This window comes from Anser cygnoides, chromosome 6 (assembly GCF_040182565.1).
Source record: "Anser cygnoides isolate HZ-2024a breed goose chromosome 6, Taihu_goose_T2T_genome, whole genome shotgun sequence".
Lineage (NCBI taxonomy): Eukaryota > Metazoa > Chordata > Aves > Anseriformes > Anatidae > Anser > Anser cygnoides.
The window spans coordinates 31,022,386-31,044,725 of record NC_089878.1 but is presented as its reverse complement, the minus strand read 5'-3'; the positions used below and the strand labels follow the sequence as shown (position 1 = coordinate 31,044,725).

At 47.9% G+C, this 22,340-nt stretch overlaps 1 protein-coding gene across 2 annotated transcripts in view; it reads left to right on the top strand.

Annotated features, from left to right (window-relative positions):
- The first annotated feature begins 14,392 nt into the window (after nt 1–14,392).
- MARCHF4 (membrane associated ring-CH-type finger 4) overlaps nt 14,393–22,340 on the top strand; it is an 88,177-nt gene continuing 80,229 nt past the window's right edge. For both annotated transcript variants that reach the window (XM_013196678.3, XM_048046985.2), the window contains exon 1: nt 14,393–14,843. In XM_013196678.3, coding sequence (XP_013052132.3) covers nt 14,397–14,843 — 447 coding nt within the window. In that variant the 5' untranslated portion in view covers nt 14,393–14,396. The remainder of the gene's footprint in view (nt 14,844–22,340) is intronic.

Genomic DNA, 22,340 nt, shown 5'->3' with positions numbered 1-22,340 from the left:
TGTATAGCAGCCTGATCTAAAAAGAACTTGCTATCAGCTGCAGTATTTTGCTACCAGCTTGTCTCAGTGACTTCCACTGGGCTCCTTGGGATGGCAATTATTGCACAACAGAAAGTGCTCTTGAAGTGTCAGGGCAGCATGCTCACAAGGTGCTGCTGCAGTCTCTGCCTGGGTGGTGCTATACATCTCTCATTATAAATAGCAAGGGTTGTGGGCACTGGGAATGCACACGCCTTTATTTGTGGGGGTATTTCCCCATTTTGAACACAGTAAGAGTCGTGATAGCCAGATCCTGAGAAACAGCTACAAAGGTTCTGCTTAAAAGAATGTGACTACAGAAAGCAGATGCTCATCAAGTTAAATAAGGAATTTAATTAGCCTGCATTTTATCTTGTTTTCAGCAATATGATGACAAATCGCATCTTAATAAAATAACATTAGGGAGCAGCACAATTCCAGTGCTTCAGGAAATGAGAAGCAGTATAAGTTATAGGTCTGTTCCCACTGAAGAAGGCATTCTCATTCAGAAATCTGACATGATGTTAAGATGGATAATGTTTTAGCAAAATGGTCCTCTGGCATTTAGAAAGATTTACAGCCACTTCCAGCTTTAAAAGGCTGAATGTAGGGTGATAGGGGAGAAAGAAGTGGCATGAAGAACTTAAGGGACTGGTAGGGCAATTAATATTTTTTTATTCCTCTAGGAATGGAGGAATATGGCACAGGCATGCAGGGTTTCTCACAGGTAAATAAAAAGAGTTGTCCTTTCCTTTTTGGGGCTATAACTAGACATTGATATTGTACACTGTACAATGAGCAGCAGTTTTAGTTTTGTCATGTAGTCAGTATGTCCACATTCAATTACAAGCTCACGTTTGATCGAGGAAATCAGTTTTGTGTAACATCATTAGCATAAGACTCACTCTGGGAAAGGTTCGTGAAGGATCTATAGAAATTTCATTCAGGTCATGGCTTGAAGGCTGCAAAAGTTTGTCTAAGCTCAGCTGTAACTTCTGGGACACAGCAAACTAGCATTATTTGGAATATTTCTGTCAAGTAAAAAGGGTTACAAAATGCAAGAGTTACAACAATTAAAGATGATGACAATTAGTTTCATTATAAGAATACAGGAATTATGCATCCCATTCAGCATGGTTGCCTAACGAGTCCTTTCTTTTGTCTCTACCAGGGAGCAGATGCATGTTTTAAGTAATAGCTTGTGGGATTAGGTTTTTAATTGTCCACTATGAAATGCACTGTTTGATCCTGTGTGATATCTCGAGGCAATAGATTTCACTTCCTGATCATGTGTTGTGACAACATTTATTCCTGGTGGTCCATTTGACATTTTCCATCTTTCAGATTCTCTGGATGCTCCATAGATCTTGTACTAGGAAAGGAAGAGAGTGCACGTGTTGTCTGATTAGATCATGTCCTGTGAGGGTACACATATACACAGTCAGTCCATGCATTAAGTTTATATATGTATGCAAATTTGTGCATATATAAATACATATATATATATTTATTAATAGGGTCATTTTACGGTTTCTTGACTTAATCTGTTAATCTGAGTTTATGCTGCTCTTGCTGATGACGGAAATCCTTCAGAGGTCATTGATGAATTGGGAGTCTTCTGCCAGTAACTTCTTGGCCTGAATTTGGGTTAGGTTGATGAGGTCCGCAAGCCCTTGCTCTCTGACAGCTGTTCACTGATATATGTGAAATGAGTTTATGATTCTTGACACAGTTCCTAGAAAACAGATATTCATGCTGCAAAAGACACCTTTGTTATTTAGCCCCTCACCAACACTGACTGGAGGGATGTTGACGACTCTGCTCATTGGTGTTGGGCAGCCTTGTATCAGATAACTGCATAAATATGGGTTGGGAGCAGGCCTCATCCTTTAACAGGCACCAAATTCCTTTTAAAATGGTCTTGCAGGAGCTAGATTTAAGACTGAGAGTGAAATGGTAAGATTTTCCCTTCTGTCTGTCAGTGGAAAAGTTTTTGAAATGTATTGACCTGGAAAATCCAAGCTCAGAAGCAGCAGCTGGGTTTTCAGCAAGTCCCTTGCTTCTCTCCCTGTTGTCCATCTGGATTCATTATAACACAGAGAAATCAAGCATTGCCTCAGAGGTCAAGTAAAGTTTGGAAATAGCCATCATTTCCATACAATTCTGCCAGGGTGGGTGGTGCTGCCCCATGCTTTGAGAACAGTACTTGCCAGATACGAAGAAGGGCTCAAGTCTGTAAGGAGTGGTGGGGTGGACTTTTCTCATTTGCAGAATTAGACCTTAAGCCCTCCTGGAGCAAATTGTGAAGCAATGCACAAATCAAGTCAAGATGCTGACAGTGACTGCATCACAGCACAATATCATGCTGATAGAATTTGAGGCTAAAAGCACTGACATTCATGTCTAGCGATGTCTAATACATCATATGGTTGTAAAGCGACAACTGAGTCCTGGAGGACAAAGACTCACCCCCTGAAATGCCCTGCCAATGTTTTCTACTCCACAAGAAAGTTAAAGATCAAGTCTTGAAAATCATTTGATGGAGTCTGAACTTGATCTCTTAACGGCAAAACAGGTAGTTCCCTCCACATTTGCACGTGCTGTCAGGTTTTATTTACGGTCATGACACCATGTGGTATTAATGATCCCCATGGATGCAACCAACTTTTTTATAGATTTTCCAAACTTTCACTAGTTACTTAATTGGTGCACAGTAATATAATAGATGGAATGTGTTCCTATAGGACACTCATAGTTCAGACAAGCACCAGACTATTTGCAAACAGAATTAAAAACAAACAGGAGAAACATTTTCTGTTGTCTCTGCTTCATCCCCAATTTCAGCAACAAAGCTGATATATTGCCATGTACTGATCCCACTACCTGGGATTTGTCCAGGTTGAGAACTTATTAGTGCTCATTTGAGGGAAGGGAGAGAGAGAGAGAACACAGCTTGCATAAATCAGATTAAAGTATTGACAACTCCTAGGCAATGCTCATTCCAGGAACAGGCTCACTACGTGATAACGCCACTGCTATAAAAGTAGTGCATTTTGAATGCATGCCACTTTGCAAATACCTGCTGGGTCATGAGTTCCTGAGGCTTACTTCCTAGAAGAAAAAACGGGCTTCCTGGAGAAGACAAATACTCTAGATGAAGATTATCTGAATGATTTAATAGGTGAGGGACTCAACAGCAACTGGACCTTGCTTTGCCTGTAGCTGATAGTTCAGACTCATTTTGGGTCAGAGAACATTAGAAATTGTTACAGTTGTTATAGACTACATGAAAAAAGAAGGTCTCGCCCTGGGCGAGGTACACAAAAGATTCCAGTACATACCATGATTAGCTTCAGCTGGCACATTAAGCAGGAAGGGCACGGTTAAATGCAAGCCTAGAAGAGCAAACTCCCGTCTCTCTTCTCAGTGTGGTTGCTGGATGTCAGGACCATGAAATATTAATAGTCAGTGTATGTTAAGTGTCCCCCTTTCTGCCTGGTCCACAGACAATGTGCATCCGTCTCTGCTTTCAGCCACAGAGCTCGGCTCAAGCTGCAGGCGCTGGTGCTTTTCGCCTGGGAGCCCTCGATGCACTCGGCAGCACAGCAGCTTTGCCACTGGTGTTTAGTCTGGGCTTGGCAGATGGCTCCAGCTTTGTGACTACCACTCTGGCATCTTGCATCAGCACTGAAAACACTCTGTTAATTTTAATTTACATTCGTTTATTCTTTTTTTCCCACAAAGCAGAACACCAGCAAAGTGTTGGAGGTAGTGTGACATGACCAGAGCAGTGATGGAGAGCAGGGTGGTGTGAAGGAACCAGGAGAGCTACAACTGAATGTGGAGAGTGGCTCTTCCCAGTATCCCATCCCCTTTCCCTCTCCCTCCTTCACACACACAAACAGGAACACAGGAATTTGAGCAGTGGCAGCTGGGAAAAGAAAATAGATAAATAAAAGAGTCAGGAGGACGGATTGGTTTGCACTTGGTCTCCTCTCATCTCTCTGCACATATCTGCTGGTATGTAAAGATCACACAACCGAAGGACTTAGCACTGACCCAGAAAAGTTTTACCACTTAAAATAAAAATGAATCAAGAAAATCCAAAAATATAGGGAAGGGGTGGTCATGGAAGAGAACAAAAGGAGATTGATTTTTGTTTCCATGCACATCAGGACTTGGGATTTCATCGGGACAGCAATTTTGTAAGAGCGCCTATTGCCAGTGCCACTGCTGGAGCAGCTTGGCCTCAGAGAAAAGACACCAGATGGGAGGGTTCTGCAGCTGAGATCCCCCATGGTTTTAATCTTTATCAGCCTAAATGAGGGCACCTCAAAGGACATCAGAGCTGGACAGGGGCAAGCTCAGCAGCAGAATCCCAACACGTGAAGGATCCAGACAAAGACACACCATTTCCCTCTGCGAGCTCCCCCTATATCACGCACCCAAACCAGACCAGGGAGGAAGATGTACCTCAGGGTACTCTGGGCCAGTTCTGCTGTAGTTTTTCCGATTTTCCAATAAGCTCAGTGCCCGGAGGAAACTCCTCTGCACGGAACCTGAGCAGAGTCCAGCTGCTGCACCAGGGCAGGGTGACGGCTGGGAGCAGGGGAAACAACAGCCACCAGTTTCTCCAGCAGGGCCACAGCAGCCTCGAGCGCTGGTCCCCCCTCCTCCAGGGGTACGTGGGGAGATGTCAGGGCCATCTGTGGGCTGCTGGGGCTGCTCTCCAGGTCCCTAGGCATGGCATGGGAGCCTTGCCCATGGCCACAAGCAGGTGCAGGGCTGGAGAGGGGTGATGCTTAAATTTGGCCTTGCCTTCTGCATGGAAACCTTAATTTTCAGAACATGCTGGAAACTTTTTTCCTACAGCACTCTCTATCCTCCAGGGCATCCTTTCCTACTCTCATTGCTAGTTTCTACACAAATGCAGGATCTTTGGTGCTTAGTCACTCCACCGTTCCTGCTGTTTATTTCCTCCGACGGGCGTAATTCTCCGCTCGGGAGGCCTCTGCGAGTTGCTGTGGAGGAGCCATGGGCCATTGTCATCCTGTTTCCAGGGGGCAATAAACAGCAGCAGTCAAACTTCCATGTAACAAAGATCGTGTGGTTATTCAGCTGTAAAAAAAAAAAGAGGGAAGAAAAGCAGATATATATTGTGCATGGGTTTATTTGCACATCACGGAAAGATGTGCCAATTGCTCTCAGAGGAGAACCTTGCTATGAGGTAAAATAGGTCCCTACGTAGCACTTTGCTGCTGACTCAAATGAGTTTTGTTTTTTTTTTTTTTCTCTCTCTGCCTCAGTTTCTCTATAGAAATCAAAGGGTTTGTAGGTCTCCCCACATAGCTTAAGTGCTTTCAGGGCCAGGTGCTCAGTCATGCCCAGTCAGAAAGGCAGGGATGTGACTTTGCGGGTGACACGGGGAGGGAAGTGTTTCTCAGGGCAACAGCATGTGTTTTCTCCCTCATCTTGAATGAGACCAAGTGTCTGTCTGGGAGGAAGACCCAAAGAAACTACATTAGTCTTAAAGTGAAAGAGGCTGGTATTGGAGCCAGACAGCCACCACAGTGACCTGCATCTGACCTGAGGGATAAAAACCCACCAACTGAGACAGCTAAAGCCCCTTAGGAAAGAAAATCCTCTTCAACGGCAGGGCAGTGCTGCCTGCACGGAGGCACTGGCTCAGAAGGAAGCACTTTTGAGGGGCTGAGAGACTGAATACCTCAGTCCTGTGTGGCCAAGGCATCAACTGCTGCATGACCCCTAGGGCCCAAGCGGATTTCCAGCCCATCAGGAGGGAAGGTTCAGGCCTCTGCTCAGCACCTTCCCAGAGGTGTTCTGGCAACATTTATCCCTAAAATGCTCCCCCGGCCATGAAGTGTAATTATAAAACCCCTTAACTACATTAAACTTTACTCTAAATCAATTAATTATCTCAGCAAGAAAATGTATATGGTTTTGAAATCTCTCTTTAATTAACACTAAGTCCGTTTGGGAGTGGTAAATCTGGGCCATCACTTGGAGGTAACATTTTGTCGCTTGACGTGCTCCTGAAGACCTGGCAGAATGTGTGAATGCTGTGTCTGGGCCACATGCAGGGCCGAGACCCCTCCTTTCACAGTGAGGTTTCCATGCTGATGTACTCTTGTGGAGTCCCTCCTTAGAAATGTAAGGGTCAAAATTCAACTCCTGCTTCCACTGGTGTAAATCCATTAACTTTCCCCACTCACTGCTCTCTCATGTTTCTCTGCTTTCATCTCCAGCAGCACTCCATCTCCAACAGCCCTGTCTTTAAATCCACAGTCCTCTTATCCCTACCTTATCTCTTCCTGATGGAGCCCTCAGTGCTTTCATTGACACTTGTCCTTTGTGCAAAGGTGTGGGAGAAATCACCAGGGTGAGTGATACCAGCCTGTGAAATCATCACACACTTATTAGTGACAGTTCTGAGCTTTCCTGTATTTCTGGTGCACGTTGGAGCATATTCAGGGCAAAGCAGGGAGGCAACACAGTACCTTGGCAGGCTGTGGGTTAGCCCAGTATTTAGTACCTGGCATTTCCAAGCAGATCTGGAAACCTACTGACTGCTCCCGCTGTGAAAATGAGGTAGATTGGTGCATGCAGTGGGTGCTTCTTCTGCACTGGAAAAAACTAGCATGTCCTCCTACAATATTCTCCACTGTGTGCCTTTCTCTGACCTCCAGTGTCTCCCCCCTTCTCAAGACCCTATATGCAATAAGGTCACTTAGGGGAGACCTAAAACAGTCCCCATGTCTGGATCTTGGCCTCTGCCAACACAGAAACTCATCTGCTATTGATGAAACTAATAAGATTATCTGGCTTGTAAGTGACTTCGCTGCCTTGCATTTATGCAGCATACATGCATTTGCCTGCTGATCCAGAAACAAGCTGCTCTAGCTGAGGAAGTTATCTGGGCAGCCTAAGATGTTAAATCCTAAGATATGGATTTGTAAGACCTTGGGGAAACGGTGTCTGATGTTCAACCTGTTCATTGTACTGAGGCAGAGCTGCAGCTCAAGAGGGGTCCTGCCTCAGTACAGGATTCGTCTCCAGGACATCCCAGCACCGTGTCACCACGTGTGACACTTCGGTGCCAGGAATGGGTGCTTCCATCTGCCCACCTGATTGTGCAGGGCGCAGAGGGACCCCCCATGGGAGAGATGCTGGGGAGCAGGCTGCGTCCCAGACCTGGATGTAAATTTTACATCCAGCGGTTCTCCAGCATCCTGTGGGGAAGCAAACATGTAGCGCCATGCAAAGCAGTTCCCCTTTTTTGGTGGGAAGCTGAGACATCAGCAGGCTGGATGAGGCCTCTCCTCCTAGCCAAGCAGCAGTCGAGCTCTGGCTGCTTCCTCCAGGAGAGAGGCTCTGACCAGCAGAAATCCCCTGAGCCCCTGGCAGAGGTGAGACCTCAGGATTAAGCTTTGCTCTGTTCTTCCCCAGTGCACCTGGGGCTGGGGCTTCTTCAAGCTGTGGAGTGCAAACGGCCCAACAGCTTCTTCAGTTTCTCCCCAAAGGTTAAAGCCTCTCTGAGATGGATCTTTTGCTGAAAGACCCTCCTGAGGATAGACATTCAGTCTTCCCATACAAAGTTGCTTCTATTTCCTTAAGCTGAGTACGGCAGTTTTGTGCCACAGTAAAATCGTGATGATCCTGTGGGGAATATCCTCAGTGTTACTGTGATCGCGAATCCCAGTAGCTGAGCAAGCATCTGATGACATGCTAGAACCTATCAGTTCACCTTAATTTGGGGAGCACCATGTATCTCTCAGGATCAGTCCCTAATGGACCTGTTTAACAACATTATTTTCTCTCTTAATCCCATGACAGACAAGCGAGAGCTAGTTCTAGGACTGTTGCATGTCACCAAAATAACTGATACATCTGAGAATGCAATTAGAGACTTGCAACAAATTTGAGTTGACTCAGGAGAGAGAGTAGTTGGAATACCCAAGGGACTTGTGATTCCTGTGATTATATGCTTTCTCTCTTTTTTTCTCCTTTTTTTTTTTAATGTCTAAAATTCCAGGTCCCTTTAGGTTTGGGATTTCATGACAATCAGTGCATTCCTAGATAGTTAAAACCACCCAGCATCCGGCTAAATGCCTTCTGAAGCTATCCTGAAATGCAGCATCTATTGCAACTGCTCTGTTCAAGTTCTGACTAGTCATCCACAGGGACAAGAAATTCCCTTGGTAGTTGTTACCGTAGGACTTGATACCAGGAAAGCCCCGTGCTTGCTGTTGCCTAGTCCTGAAGAGTAGTGCTCTGCCTTTTGCAGGTTTGAATTTGAAATCCTAAAGGAGGAAAAGTGGGGTCTGTCCCCATCAGCCTTTGTGTTGTGTCCTCACATACTCGTGCACTATGACTAGCCTCAAGACTGCTTGCAGAGGAAACAAAGACCTAAACCCAAGGAAAACGAGATGTGCAGTTGTGCTTCTTTGCTTGGGCTCCTATTGCAGGGCACGGCTGATGTAAAAATAAATAAATAAATAAAATTCCTCCTCTTCCCACAGCAGAGAGCAAGCTGCTGTGGAAGTAGAAAAATTTGCTGTGTATCAGCTCAGAGGCAGACCACGATCCTCACAGGAAGAGAACAAATGCAAGTTCAGTCACTGCCTGGGGAGAAAGCAACAGCACAGGGACTCTCCGAGAGCAGAGTGCCATGCTTTTTGCTGCAGCCCAAGGCAGCAGAGAGACCAAGGCACAGCACTCCAGAAATTATTTCTGATCTCCTTTGCGAAGATCATTCCAATCAATACATGGATTATTTCTGGATGCTTGGAGGATGCATAACCCCCCGCCTGCTGAGCTCTGCTTCCCAGCAGCAGCATCCTTTGCGTCGGCATATTTGCAACTGCCCAGCAAGAAAGAAAGACCAAAGAAAATGTGACAGAGCCCCCTCCAGCCCCCATCTGTATCTGCCCACAAGCTTCGTCAACTGAGTTATGGTAATTACATCACTTGAGATCTATTTAATATCTCCATCTAGGAAAAAGAACCGGGAAGTCTGGCTGTGACAAGCAATCAGAGGGTACTCAGCTGATGAGCAGCTCCCCATCACTGAGAGAGCAGTAGGAACCTTCGATGGATTGGGTTTAAGTAATGGTGTGCCAGAGGGATGGGGCCCACACCACGGCAATCAAAGCTCCCCTGCACCATTAAGGAGCTGTAAGTGGAGCAGGAAGCGCAGTGCAGCTATTGACCGAGTAGGTGGGCATGAAAATGGGTTTAGGTAACTGTTTGCTTCCCGAGAGATGGAAAACACAAAGGGATGTTTCTCTGGCAGCTCTCTGATCCTGGCTGTCCACATCAGCATTTGTACTGTTTGTCTCTCACGTAGTCACACACGATGACTGGTGTGCTGTGTTCAGGCTGTAACGCTGCAGTCCACACAGAGTTTTCCTGCTTGCATTTGCCCTCTCAGTCTCTGCCATTTTTTTTTTTTTAATCTCTGACCTGACAACATTAAAACAAACAAACAAACCAAAAAAAATTTCCGATACGATTTGATATCAGACTGCCACACAGGCAGATAACTATCGCTGCTTGTTCCAGCCACCCTCTTCCTTCCTTTCTCCACCCCTCTGCACTGAGCAATGACTCGCACGGAGAGGTAAGGAGAACACATAACCAGCGACACGTCTTTTTTCCGTGATGGGACAGTAGCTAAGGGCCAATGGGCCCACGCTCTGCTCCAGAAGATAAGAGTTGGGATATCTGCCGTGAGACCAACCTGCAGCCTGACCCCCAAACTCATCCTGGCATGGGATCTGTAGCAAACTCACCTCCAGGTCTGTGCTGAGTTGCCCGGGTGTCTCCGCTCCTGGAGAGCACCAGGTCTGCACAGAGACCACCTCGTAACACGGCCTTGAGAGCGCACGGTGTGGATGTGGCAGCAGATGTGGTGCTGAGGCCCGGCCTGGATGGGTGTTTGATGGGTGCATCCCCTTTCCCAAGCCCTCTGCCCTATGCAGCTTAGAGGATGAAAATACACTATGGGTTATTTATGCTACTGCTGTTATTAGCAATAATTAAGGGGGAAAGAGAGAGTATCATGCCAGGGTCCTGGCCTAATTTGAAGGAAGGAAGGAAGAAAAGCATAGGAGAGGTCTCATTGAAGGGAAGATCTGTCAGTGACACAGAGAGCTAAAGGTCTGCAAAAGCTGTCTGGGCCACGCTTCTCAGTGCTCCGCAATGCCCTGACCTACTCGAGAGTTACATGGCCAGAGGGGGACGCTCACCCCAGCAGTCCTCACTGTCTGGTTCCTCTTCATCAGCTACAGAGCACGATCATTTCTCATTCCCAGACTTTGCAGAGCTCAGACGTCTCAGACTTTTGTTCTTTCTGTACCCGAGGACGGCAGGCTACTCTGTGCCAGCACTCGTGCCCCCTCCCAGCGTTACCCTCACAACTATTGGCGGGCTCAAGAGACACAGGGTCAAAACTCCCAGAGACAGGTTCTTTTGCAAGAGGAGAAGGTGTTGCCTATTTTCTGCTCCACGTTGCTTTACGTGGAGCAAAGTTAGGCAGCCTGCATTGGCCCCCTGCTCTTCTGGGATCTCACCAAGGAGGCTCGGGCCAGCTCCTTCTGGTGCGAGCATTCTGAGCAAGGCACCTCCATCCATATCAAAGGACCTGAATGCAGCATCCAAGTGTGAAAACATTGGCCACTGTCCCATTTACTGAAAGGAATAATAGTACCCACTCACCTCTGGGAAGCATATGGAGCACCTCCGATTTATTATTTGTTTTATTTATTTTGTCACATTTATCAGCCATTCAACTCTCTGGGCACACAGCCCATACATTAAAACCCTGAGTATAATACAAAGATCTCCTCCATCCTGAGCACATCCTTTCTGAAAAACCAGGCATGGGCAGGAGGGAAGGATGAAAGATGCTTTGCACATGCAAAGGATGACAACAATATATTTGCCTCAGATTCTGCTTATTGATGGAACCACTCTGAAAACGCTAGCGACATCAGGACAATAGGATGAGGGTAAAAACAAGTGGGAGGGGGGGATGGATGGAAAGCCATGCTGGAGGTTGGGCACCGAGACAGCCTCTAGCCAGCCTGTCTCATGCTCAGGAAGTTCCTAAAATGCTCTTTCCATTATTATTCCTCTAATGACCCCATTAGACACATGTGAAATTCTGAGAAGCCTTAAATATGTTGTAGAGATCCACACTGGCGAATCTGCCCAGCTTTTCTGAGAAACAGCAAGCTGCAATGAGGAATGTTTTAACATTGCAGCATCCCGATGTGTAATTTATTTGCTGGAAATTAATTGCATGTGCTGGTTTCATTTTCCTGTAGCGAATAATCAGTTTTGCTCCCTTTTTAATTAGGTAGCAACGTAGATTCCTCTGCTGATCATGGCACAGCGGTTTTTGCATGTCTCATCTTATACTAAAGGAGATTTCAAATCATTGTCTAGGGCCCAACGCAACTTTTGAGTGGGATCAGATTCTCCGTCAGCTGCACCTCCTGGGTCGCCACTGGTGAAGACCCGAAGCATGCCCCAGCTTGAGAATCCAGCCTGGGTTTTGGTGACCCTTACACCCTGCCAATTAGGAGTTTGAAGAAACTCTGTGGAGAAACCAGACGAAGGAGCCTGCAGTTCCAGTGGTGTTGACGTGACGTCAGGCCCAGGCCCCGCTCTGCTCCACCAAAAAGCGTGTCCCGTCTGGAGGCTGTCCGCTGGCCCACGAGCCGAGGCACTGCACTGATGCTCGCAGGACCTCATAGCCTAGAAGCCTTCAGATCACCTGTGCCGTTAATAGGTTTGGTCCACAGCACACCCGGCACCTCTGTCAGCTCTTCCAGCTGGAGCAGCAGCACAGAGTGCCGTCGGCAGCCTCGTGTTCGGCAGCCGGACGGGGCCGTGCGGGCACACACGGAGCACGTGAAGGCTGAGAAAGCCTCCTCTGCTGGCGTGTGCAGGGGAAAGCTTAATGGACTCCAGCAGCTGCTACTTAAAATGTTCGAATGGGCCGAGGAGAGTAAAAACTATCAGCTCCGGCTGCCCTTGGTTGCTTCCAGCAAATGTCGAATTAAGCGGCAGCGGTCAGCTGGATTTAGCTTCCGTCGGGGTACAAGGCACCCGCACTCCTGAAATATTCTCTCCTGAAGCAAAACAAACCTACCGGCGAACAAGCGCTGCCGGGGCGAAACGAAAACTATCGCTCATCATCGCTGCCAAACCGTGAGATCCTCGGCAACTAATTAACCTGCAAGGGGCAAGTTAGTTAGCGGGGATTCCTGCTGCCTGCCGGGGGCCTGCCGGGCGGCCCCCAACCCCGGGGGCACCCCCGAACGCCCGATTTCCTCATCCCCTGCGGCTCCCGGGGGCGAGCGGCCCGCGTGCCCCGCTGCCTCCCGGTGGCGCCGGCGGGAGCGCGCAGCGCGGGGGCGCGCCCAGGCGCCGTGCCCGCGCCCGGCGGAGCTGTCCGCGGCTCGTGGTGCTGAAGCCGCAGCGGCCGCCCAGCCCCTGCCTCCGCCCCCCCGCTTTCCTCCCCGGCGGGGGCTCCTGCAGCCAGCCCGGGGCATCAAAGGCTGGGGAGGGCCCCGGTCCTCCCTTTGATTCTTTCCCCCCCCCCCTTCCTCATCGTCACCCCGCCTTTTCGCTTTTTTTTTTTTTTTTAAAAAAAAAAAAGCCGGGGGAGGGAGGAGAGCGCGGCCACGTTCCACCCCTCCCTTCCTGCGAATCCCCGCTTGCACTGCAAACAATCTGCCTTCCCCATTGCATCCAAGGGAGATAGCAACAGCAACATCATCACCGCAAGCCGGATGGGAGAGCGGAGAGGAGGCTGCTGAGGGAGGAAGGCACACACGCACACGCCGGCTCGATGTTGCCGAAGCGGTAGGAGCCGCACGAAAAATAAGCCATGCTGCCCCGTGTGTCTGGCGCATTGTGCTCCATCAGAGCCTTTTAGGAGGAAGAAGAGAATTATCTGCTCCGATTTTTTATTTTTTTTTTCCTGCCAGCGAGAGTGCGACAGACTTGCGATGGTTGAATGTCAATGCCTGTGAGAGAGAACAACAGTCAGAGGAGGAGGAGGACAGAAGGGGAGGAAAATGAAGGTGGGGACGGTGGTGGAGAGAAAGAAGGAGCCTCGTCCAATGCATCAAAAGGAGGTCCCTGCAATCGCCGATAGAGCCCTGGCCGCCTTGCCATCCACAATGGTCTGTACAAGCTGCCAATGCGTTTGATGACGTTCCTGTTTTGTGAAAGGAGGAAAGGAAACGTGACCATGTAAGATCCACGTTTCTCCGGTCAATTACATGCGAAGAATAGATCCGATTTCGACGGGTTTTTCGGTCCAGGATGGTAACAGCTTAGGGAATAATACAGCCGCCTTCCCTCACCAATTTTGCTCTGATTATTTTTGGTGTGGTCCAGACAGCTGCTGGAAGAGAGAAGGTCAGAATATATAAATAAATATAAAAATATATATGATATATATAATATATATTATATATATATAATATATTTATCTCAGTACCTCTGGGATTAAGATCATTGAATGCTAATTATTTCTTTCAGGACTTTTAATATTTACAATGAAATCTTTTAAAGGCAACGGTAAAATCTGAAGCCAGCTGGGAGTACAGTGTTGGAAACGTAGGGTGTTTTCCCACAAACAATGTGAAGGTCTTTTTGTCAAAGAGGCAATTTTGATAATAACGACAACTACCAGTTTTGCATTTTGCTAGCCAGACTGGCTGCTATTTTGTCTGGGTGCACACCGGGTCTCGCGTGATCGAGTTTGATTTTTTTTATTTGCAAAAAAAAAAAAGAAGAAGAAAAAGGAAAATTACTTGAGATGCCAAATACTGTCGACAGAACCACGGCCTCCCTCTTCCCCACACCCACCGGAGACGCGGACCCTTCTTTTTTCCAGGCTTAGGAGTTGCCGGAGCAGAGCCGGGGCTGTCTCCCGGGAGCGCCGCACCCCGCGGTGCCCGCCGCCGCCCCTCGCCCCCGGACCCTTGGGCGTGGGAGCTGCCTGGGCGCCCCCCGCCGCTGCCAAACAAACTTGAGGAATCCACCCCGCCGGAGGGGGAGGGCGATAAAAATCCCCCGGGAGCCTGGAGTCGGTCGGTTTCTTTCTTTCTTTATTTTTTTTTTTATTATTATTCCTACCGCTGTTGCTAGCCTCGCACGGTTGCTGCCGGGGATTTTCCCCCCTCCCCGCCCTCCGGCCCCTCTTTTGTCGTCTCCCAACCTGCGAGCGCATCCCCCCCCCGCGGCACTGAGACCCCAGCAGAGCCCCCCGACCTCGGGGCTCCCGGCTCCTGCCCTTTCTTTTCCCCCCCCCGTCTCCTCCGGCCCAGGAAAGGCACATGTTAATACCACCCGGCGCTCTCCTTTTCTGCTACTGCTGCTGCGGGCTCCTCCGTCCGAGACAGATGTTGCGAAACCAAGGCCTCCTCAAGTGCCGCTGCCGCATGCTCTTCAATGACCTGAAGGTCTTCCTGCTGCGGAGACCCCCCGCCCCTCCGCCGCCCTCGCCGCCGCCGCCGCTCCCCATGCCCGGCGGCGCAGAGGCGGGGGCCGGCGGCACCGCTCCGCCCGGGGGGCGCGGGGCCGGCTGGCGGGGGGCGGCGGGCAGCCCGGGAGCCGAGGAGTGGGGGAGCCCCGCCGGGGAGCCCCCGGCCTCCCTGCCCAGCAGCACCTCTTCGGATGACTTCGGCAAGGGCAAGGCCGAGGACCGCTACTCGCTGGGCAGCAGCGTCGACAGCGGCATCCGCACCCCGCTCTGTAGGATCTGCTTCCAGGGGCCCGAGCAGGTGAGGCCGCGTAGGGCGGTGGGTTGGGGTCGGGGTTAGGGCGCCGGGTGGGTTCTTCAAGGGAGCGTGGGGCGGGGGAAGGCTACGTGGCCCCCTCGCTGCAGCCCGTCCCCAGTCTCAGGGCCGTGGCGGGGACTCGCGGACTCGGTGTTGGGGGCTCTTTGTCCCCAGGTGGGGCCCTGGACGTGACGATCCCAGGAATGATGCGAAGGTTGTGTTTAACGTGCTGTTTGCTTTGAAAAATGTGACTTGGGTCTGTATAAACACGTGGCGGGAGGCAAGCCCGCCTCAGCAGCAGTGCCTGGGAATGGCCAGCAAGAGCTCTGCAGGTTGGCCAACGCTGCCATGCTCCCAGCTGCACTACCTGGGGGAGGAAACTGCTGGCCGCAAGTGTGCCTGTGGAGCTGCAGCCTGGAAATGCCCCTTGGTACAGCCCGAGGTTGGGCCGGGGAAGTTTCCTTCCACCAAACAGGAGAATGACACAAATGCAACCTCACCATAACATTAGGTGCCAACCTGGGGCGTTATTCTCCCCATTTAATGACAGTTACAAGAGGTTCGTGTATTTTCAGGCTGGCAGTAATATACACAGCAACATTTGTGCTTAACGTGTCACAACTGCAGGCAGCAGGGAAGGCTGCAGACCTCTGCGTGCAGGATCAAGCCCGGATAATATGCAGATAACCCTTATTGCCCAGGGTAGCTCTGTTACCTCTGGTGGTAAGGGATCCTTGCACGAGCATGGGCTGTGAGGTTGGACTTGGCTGACACCCAGTCCCATTTTAGGCACGGATCCTGGCACAGAAGGTAATGCCTTGAGACCTTGAGCAAAACAGGCTTCGCTCCAAGTCTTCTTTCCCCTTGGTGGACCTGTGTGCTCTGCTAAGGAAAGCCAGCACACAACTTACAGGGGCCACACTTGGGCACACGTCCTGCCAGTCCTGAGGGCAATGCCCACGTCTGCTGGGCAGTCATCGTGTTTTCCGTTGTGCCAGCCCAAGGATGGGAGGGAGATTAGGGAAAGTGGGGAGTGGGCTCACATTCATCTTTGGAAGAAGCAGGGCCAGCCACCGACTCATCCTAACACCCCGAGGTCTCGCCCATCAGAGCTAGGTGCTCAGTGGACTGTAGCCTTCTCTAAGCTTCTGCAGCTGACCGATAGCTGTGAGAGATGGTTTCCACCATAGGCTTTTAGATGTGGGTAGGGGAAATCATTCTTTTTCAGAGATGCTCTATGCCTTCCTCACTTGACTGTCTCCTCCCTGTCTCTTCTGAAAGTTGGAAGCTGTGCAACTCCCTGACTGGGAATTTGCATTATTCCACGTTTCTAGTACTCGTCCCTGGCTTACCATTCTGCTGTGTACACGAGACGTAGCGCCCGCAAGATTGGCTTGCGTGTGTGAACAAATAGAGCCTAAGCAGAATTAAAATAGAGGCAACTCGCATCCTTGGCGAACATCAATGCTTGAAAATAATTGGATGCTAATTTTCACACTTAAAACCTGTGTAGGTTGCATTGTAAAAGCGGGACTATTTGCTGACCATCTGCCAGCCTACCTGAGTGAGAAGCTGAGCAGACGTGACTGGCATCTAATAGAGTTTCAGCAGGATTTCTCTTCTTTGCTTCTCACAGTTCCTGACTGATATAATAAGACACTTACAGCTGGATTCTGCCAGTCGTCCTTGACTAGTACCTCATTCTGCAAGTAATTTCTTCCTCACCAACACGTCTTGAGGAGCGCCTGAAACCCTTTGCCCTGCAGCAGCTGGGAAGTGCCAGTCATAATGTGGGCCCAAGGCGTGGGGCTTTAAAGCGTGGTCAGATCCTGACACAGCTCCCTAGAAGTACAGTTCAGAACAACCGAGAGCTGAATCAGTGCTACTCGAGACCTGCAGTTTGGTTTATTTGTCCCTTACATCCGACAGGGATAACTCCTGAATTCCATGTTCTCTCTTGTTATGGTAGTTACTGCTGCTTTAGCCTTTATTTCCCATTCGTTTTCCAGCTGAACAGCTGAGCACAGACCTTCATGTTTCAGACCCTTGCAGCCATAGATGTCATAAATGCACATAATTCCATACCACCCTTGCCAAGATTGTCATGAAAATATATCCACTTGGAAACAAAATGTAATTGCTAGTTCTTTACTGTGCAGATTAATAACAATGACAGAAATAAACAGTGTTTTATTTACCTGTCAAAAACATCTGAAACTGCTGCAGCTGTGGGCAAATTTGCAGGGCTGCATCACAGTACCAAGAACAAAAGCCTTCATTATAAATTGACTGTTAGGCGCTCTAAGCTTATTTACCCAGATAAAATGACAGTGAGTCTCCAAAAGATGTTTTAATCTTTTTTTTTTTTTTTTTTAAATACAACAGCCAAAAAGGTTTCTTACTAATCTGGCTTCACAAGTGGATTTTATTTAATATCTAATGCAAACCAAAATCTGTAGGGATTTTCACTTTAAATTTATGATTGCCCAACATGCATAATACTTCGGGCTACTGAATTGCTTATATCTTAAGCTCCTCGTGTTTGTTTGCAGCTGTTATGGGTAAACTGATTCTTTCATTTAGAAATGTGCTGAGGGCTGTAGGAAGGAGTAAAGCTCATTATTGTAAAACTGCTCCAATCCTTTCATGTTACTCGGGAGAAATCAGTAATGCAGACGAGAAAGAGTGGATCTGATGACCAGGTGAACGCAATGCCTGGGCTCCCATTTTAAGGGCACGAAGAGCAAGCTCTGCTTAGGTCTGGCAGTTGAAAGAGGCCAATTGCTTTTATTGAAGACTAGGGCATGAGAACTGGTGGGGTGGACTCTGCACTTGGTAATGGCATTGCCTGTCAGGGACTTGCTTGGCATTTTCAAATGTTTCACTCAGTAAATGTCCTGCACTGTTGTGTCAGCTAATTCTGAGACCGTGGATGGAAAGGCGAAGCTTGGGGGAGAAAGTGAGAAAGCAAGATGCTGGAATATTTTCTCCTGTTTTGGTTAATGCTCTGTGTTTGCAGAATTTTGTCTGCTTTCCTGGATCTTTGACAATGTTCTGCAAGAGAAGGAAACTAAGATGAGCTCTGCTCTCACAGATGTTTCCTAGTGCTTGGTATAGATCCAAGTTCAAAGCAAATCATGGTGAGTAGCAGGAAAAGACATGGGTGAAAAGTCCCTTCACATCAGCAGATAAAGTGTTTGCCCATGTCGCAAGGAGTTAGCAGTGTGGCGGGGTTTGGGATCTCTGAGTTGGTGCTAGCTGTGCCAAAAAAAATAGAAAAGCTTTCTTAGATGAAACTGAGATCATTTGGAAATCAGTGTCTCAAGGACTGCTTGTCAGTCAGAGTGTGCATGCATCTTTTCTTACCTGTCGGTTTCTGTCTGTGTTTCTCTACTTCTCTGTTCTGAGGAAAAATACCATGAAGATGGGGATTTGAAAAGTCAGTGTGGATAGGATTGGTTGGCTGAGGAGGATCAGAGAGAACAGACTGTGACTCTTTTGCCAGCAGGCTGCTAGCTTGGACGTAGCTCAGTACTCAAAAGAAATGTTTGAAAATAGACTATTCTTCTTACCAAAGTCCCCTCCAGACTTTAGGGAAATCAGCTCATTAGTATGTGAACATGAAGACCTACAAGGAAATTGGAAGGGAAGACAACTTACATGGATAGTAGGACATGCATTTCTATGTGATACGTCATTAGGCAGTGGAGCTCCTTGCTGCAGGACATTAGCAGGACAAAGTGCTTAACTAACTTTAATAATGGTTGTAAAGCCATGTGGATACCAAAGGATATCTGGAGTCATCGGAATTAATGATAACACATCTGAAAGTAAAATTCGTGCTTTAGGTCTGAATCTCGAGATCAGGATAATACTGAAGAGGAGCAGAGCCCCAGGGCTGGTCTCTAGCCCCAGGGCTCACCAGCCCCTTGTGCACAGCTGGTGAGATCTGCCTCTCCAGGTGCATGTCTGGGTTTCATGCCTGTGCACGTTAATGTAGGTACCTGCCACACTCAGGGTGTCTTTGGAGCTAAGATGGCCCCATATGTGAAGAGTCCCTTCCCCTGCACCAGGACTGCGCCAGGATACGTGCAAAGCAGCTCTGCCCCCAGCTGGAAATTCCTGACTTGTTCCTGCTCCTAATTCCTCAGTCTGGATGAAAATGCTATTCTTGGTGGTCCCAAGTAGGAGCAATGCCTGCTTAATACCACTGAGTCAGGATGTGCCACTGGAAATAGCAAGCGAGAACCTCAACCCCGTTCCTGTTGCAAATACAGGGACACGCAAAATCCATCATTTGCTTGCTACCTGGTAGTGTCTGAAGTCATGAACTAAGCCAGGAAATATTGCCACTCTACAGACTGGGTATCTCAGCAGCACAGAGGAATGCAGTAAATCACTGGGATGCTTGATTTCTGATTTACAACATTGTAAGACAGGGCAGAATTAGGTACCTCCTTCCTAGAGTGAGATAAAGAGGAAAAGAGGTAACCTGTGGCAGAATTTAGGGCACGAGGGTAGTAATGAATGAGAGGAAGAAGAAACAACTGCACAAGTAGCATTACAAGCAAGTGGAAAGCTGGGCAAGCTCAGCAAAGGAGATGCAGGTGTTTGGTGGGATCTGTCTAAACTGGCTAGAACATCAGCACACTGTTTTCGAACATGTTGAATCACATAATGACAGTGCAGGCGTCCCATCCGAGTCCTTTTCATAGGTGTGTTCCCACATGATTCATTTACATGGTGTTAGAAGGAGAATTATTCACTGGAAAACAGCCAGTCCTGCTAAAAATGAAGTCTAAGAGATCCTGGGATGCAGCCCTTTAGATTTCAATCTGTATATTGAAATATGTGGCAGAAAGGAGAAGAAAAAGCTTCCTGTGACATTCAATCCACCTGTCTGCTTTCCCATCTTTGACTTTCAACACCTCTATGGCTAGTGTTCCTCTTTCAGCTGTCCCCGGATCAAATCTCTACTGTGCAGGCAGAACTTTTTTGGCTTCAGCAAAAGCTTTGCTTGAGCCATCAACTGAACGGAGCCCAGGATGTCATCTATTTTAGATTTAGACTCTGTTGCCACAGAGTTGATTGGCAAAGCTCCCATTAACTTCAACAGCAAAAGGGTAGGCATCCAGTAGCAGGGATTTGACCCCTGTATTTCAATAATGTTGTGCACACAGCGGGGTTTCTATAAATAATAGTGAAGGCCACTAATCCCATTGACTTTTAATTGCTCCAGGAGACAGGGTTTTCACCTTTTGTGCCTCCTGAAACTCTGATGCCTGACCCATTTATTTCAGTGCCACCAGCTAGCCTGAGGAACAGTTTTTCTTTTCTTTCACTTTCACCCATATAAAAGGCTTCGTGAAGGAACTTGTCTGTGTTTGTGTCACTGTTTCTTAAATACACATTTCAGGCCATGATTAACAGTGGCTGATGTCAGTTAGTGACAGAACAAGCAATGCAAAAGCATGTAGCTTCTTTGTTTGCATCTGTAAAGTCACTGTTATTCCCACAAAGGCAACACTTGCTCCTGGAAGGGCTCTGTTTGTACAAAACCGACTTGCATTCAGGTTGTCTTTCAAGCAAATATTCATTCACAGCAAGGGCCTCCTCTGTGGCAGCCTTTTCCTCACATTGGTGTTTTTCCATTCAAGGATGGTCCAGAAGTCAGAAATACGGTTGTGCCAGAATCTGGATGATTGATAGTGTCTGTGATGCTGTGTGTCCTACGTGTCCACTGCGCACGCAGCTCCAAGTCAATGAAAGGTGAATGCATCTGTAAAGCTTCCAACTCTGACTGCACTCCCAGAAACAGGCCTTGGTCCAAGGCTTCTGGATGGAAGCTGTCCTTGAATCACTTCACGAGGAGCTGAAAGTGCTCAGCAGCCCTTCAGGTTATGCCCGCAGAGATCCATTGCCGAGGGGAGGAGTAAACCAACTGGAGATCATGCTATATGAGTTTATTTTTATGCAAGAGACAGCAGCTGAATTACTAGCCCCACACCTAAACCCCTCCTTTTGCTGGGCAGAGAAGGAGGACACACCAGTCTCCATGCTAAAGAGGCATTTCAATCTCCACAGGCAGTTTACTACACCCTAGCTCCCAGCAGAATACCTGCCATGGGGAGGGCTGATTTAATGATGTGGACTGAATTAAAATAATCTGAACTGAAAAATGGGTTATGTTTTCCTCACTCCTAGTCCTGAAGTAAGAAAATAAGATAGACCACAATCAGTATTGGTCCATATCTGTGGCCAACCCGTCTCTCTAATTGCTGATTACTAAAGTCAAAAAGCCAAGTGAAGGTGTTAGCTGCTAGACTATATGCTCATCACTTCTCCTCTACACCTACTGGCTGATTTCAGTCAGGTTTAGCAGGGAGTGGAGATCTGAAAGGTGTTAAATTCCTGCAAGTTTCGTGACAATCAGCTGGATGAAGAAGAAAACTAGTAGTGTCCTGTTATGGGAAAGGTTGAGCTATTGGCTCAGATGCACTACACACTGTAGAGTCCATGCGGCAGGACAGAGCTTCAGATGGAGCCAAAGCTTTAACAGGATCATGTACCCCATTAGACAAGGAAAAAAAAAAGAAAAAAGGGTATGGTTTCCATGGAAAACCAGACTCAAATAATACAGAATAGCTTGTTAACTTTTTATCTTTTTCCTTTTCCTTTGTTGATCAGGGTTACTTGCCTAAAATGTGTTGCTTGATGTTGAAGACTTACTTAGCTTCCCCCATCCTTTAACAACTGACCTTTTATCCTTTTCTGCTTTATCAGTGGTTAAAGTAGAACAGATTAGTTTGTTAGCAATGAAGAGTGATGAGTGATGGCTTTCCTCTGGTGAGGAAAATAAGAGCAAGACCTGGAAACCTATGCGTGTAATAAATCTGCTGTTGCCGTCCCCTCTGTGAAAAGTGATGAGATAAGGCAAAATGTTGGTGTGCAGACCGGCTCCAATGACAAGGCCCAGGTCCTGAAATCCTCACGCATCAGTTCTTCTGTCATGGTTTTAAGTTCTTTGGTGGTTCTCTCTCAATTCCTTCTCTTCATCTTGGTCAAAGTCCAAAGATACACCAGACCTTGGTGTATCTCACCAGACCACCCATCCCATCTGGCTCTACTCTGCACAGGTTCTCCAGCGGTCTATGTTACTGTCTTATCCAAGCACCCTGTATCTGCAGCTCAAACACTGGTGGCACACTAAGTGTCATCTCCCATAACAGTCACATAAGTTTAACCTGCTTCCCTGGGTGGGAATGAAGGAAGGGATGGTGCAGAATGGAAGAAGGGTAACCAAAAATATGTTTTGCAATTTGTTTTATTCTTTTGTACGGAGGCCAAAGACTGCTACTGTCTTTGTGGTGTCCCATTGTGACATGTCACTCTTAGCAGAAGTTCACCAGGAGTTGGTTGACATTATGTTTATGTTAAAGGTAAGGCCAAGAGGTCACCTTTGCAGAAAATACAAATCATTTGGAATCATCTTTAAAGTTT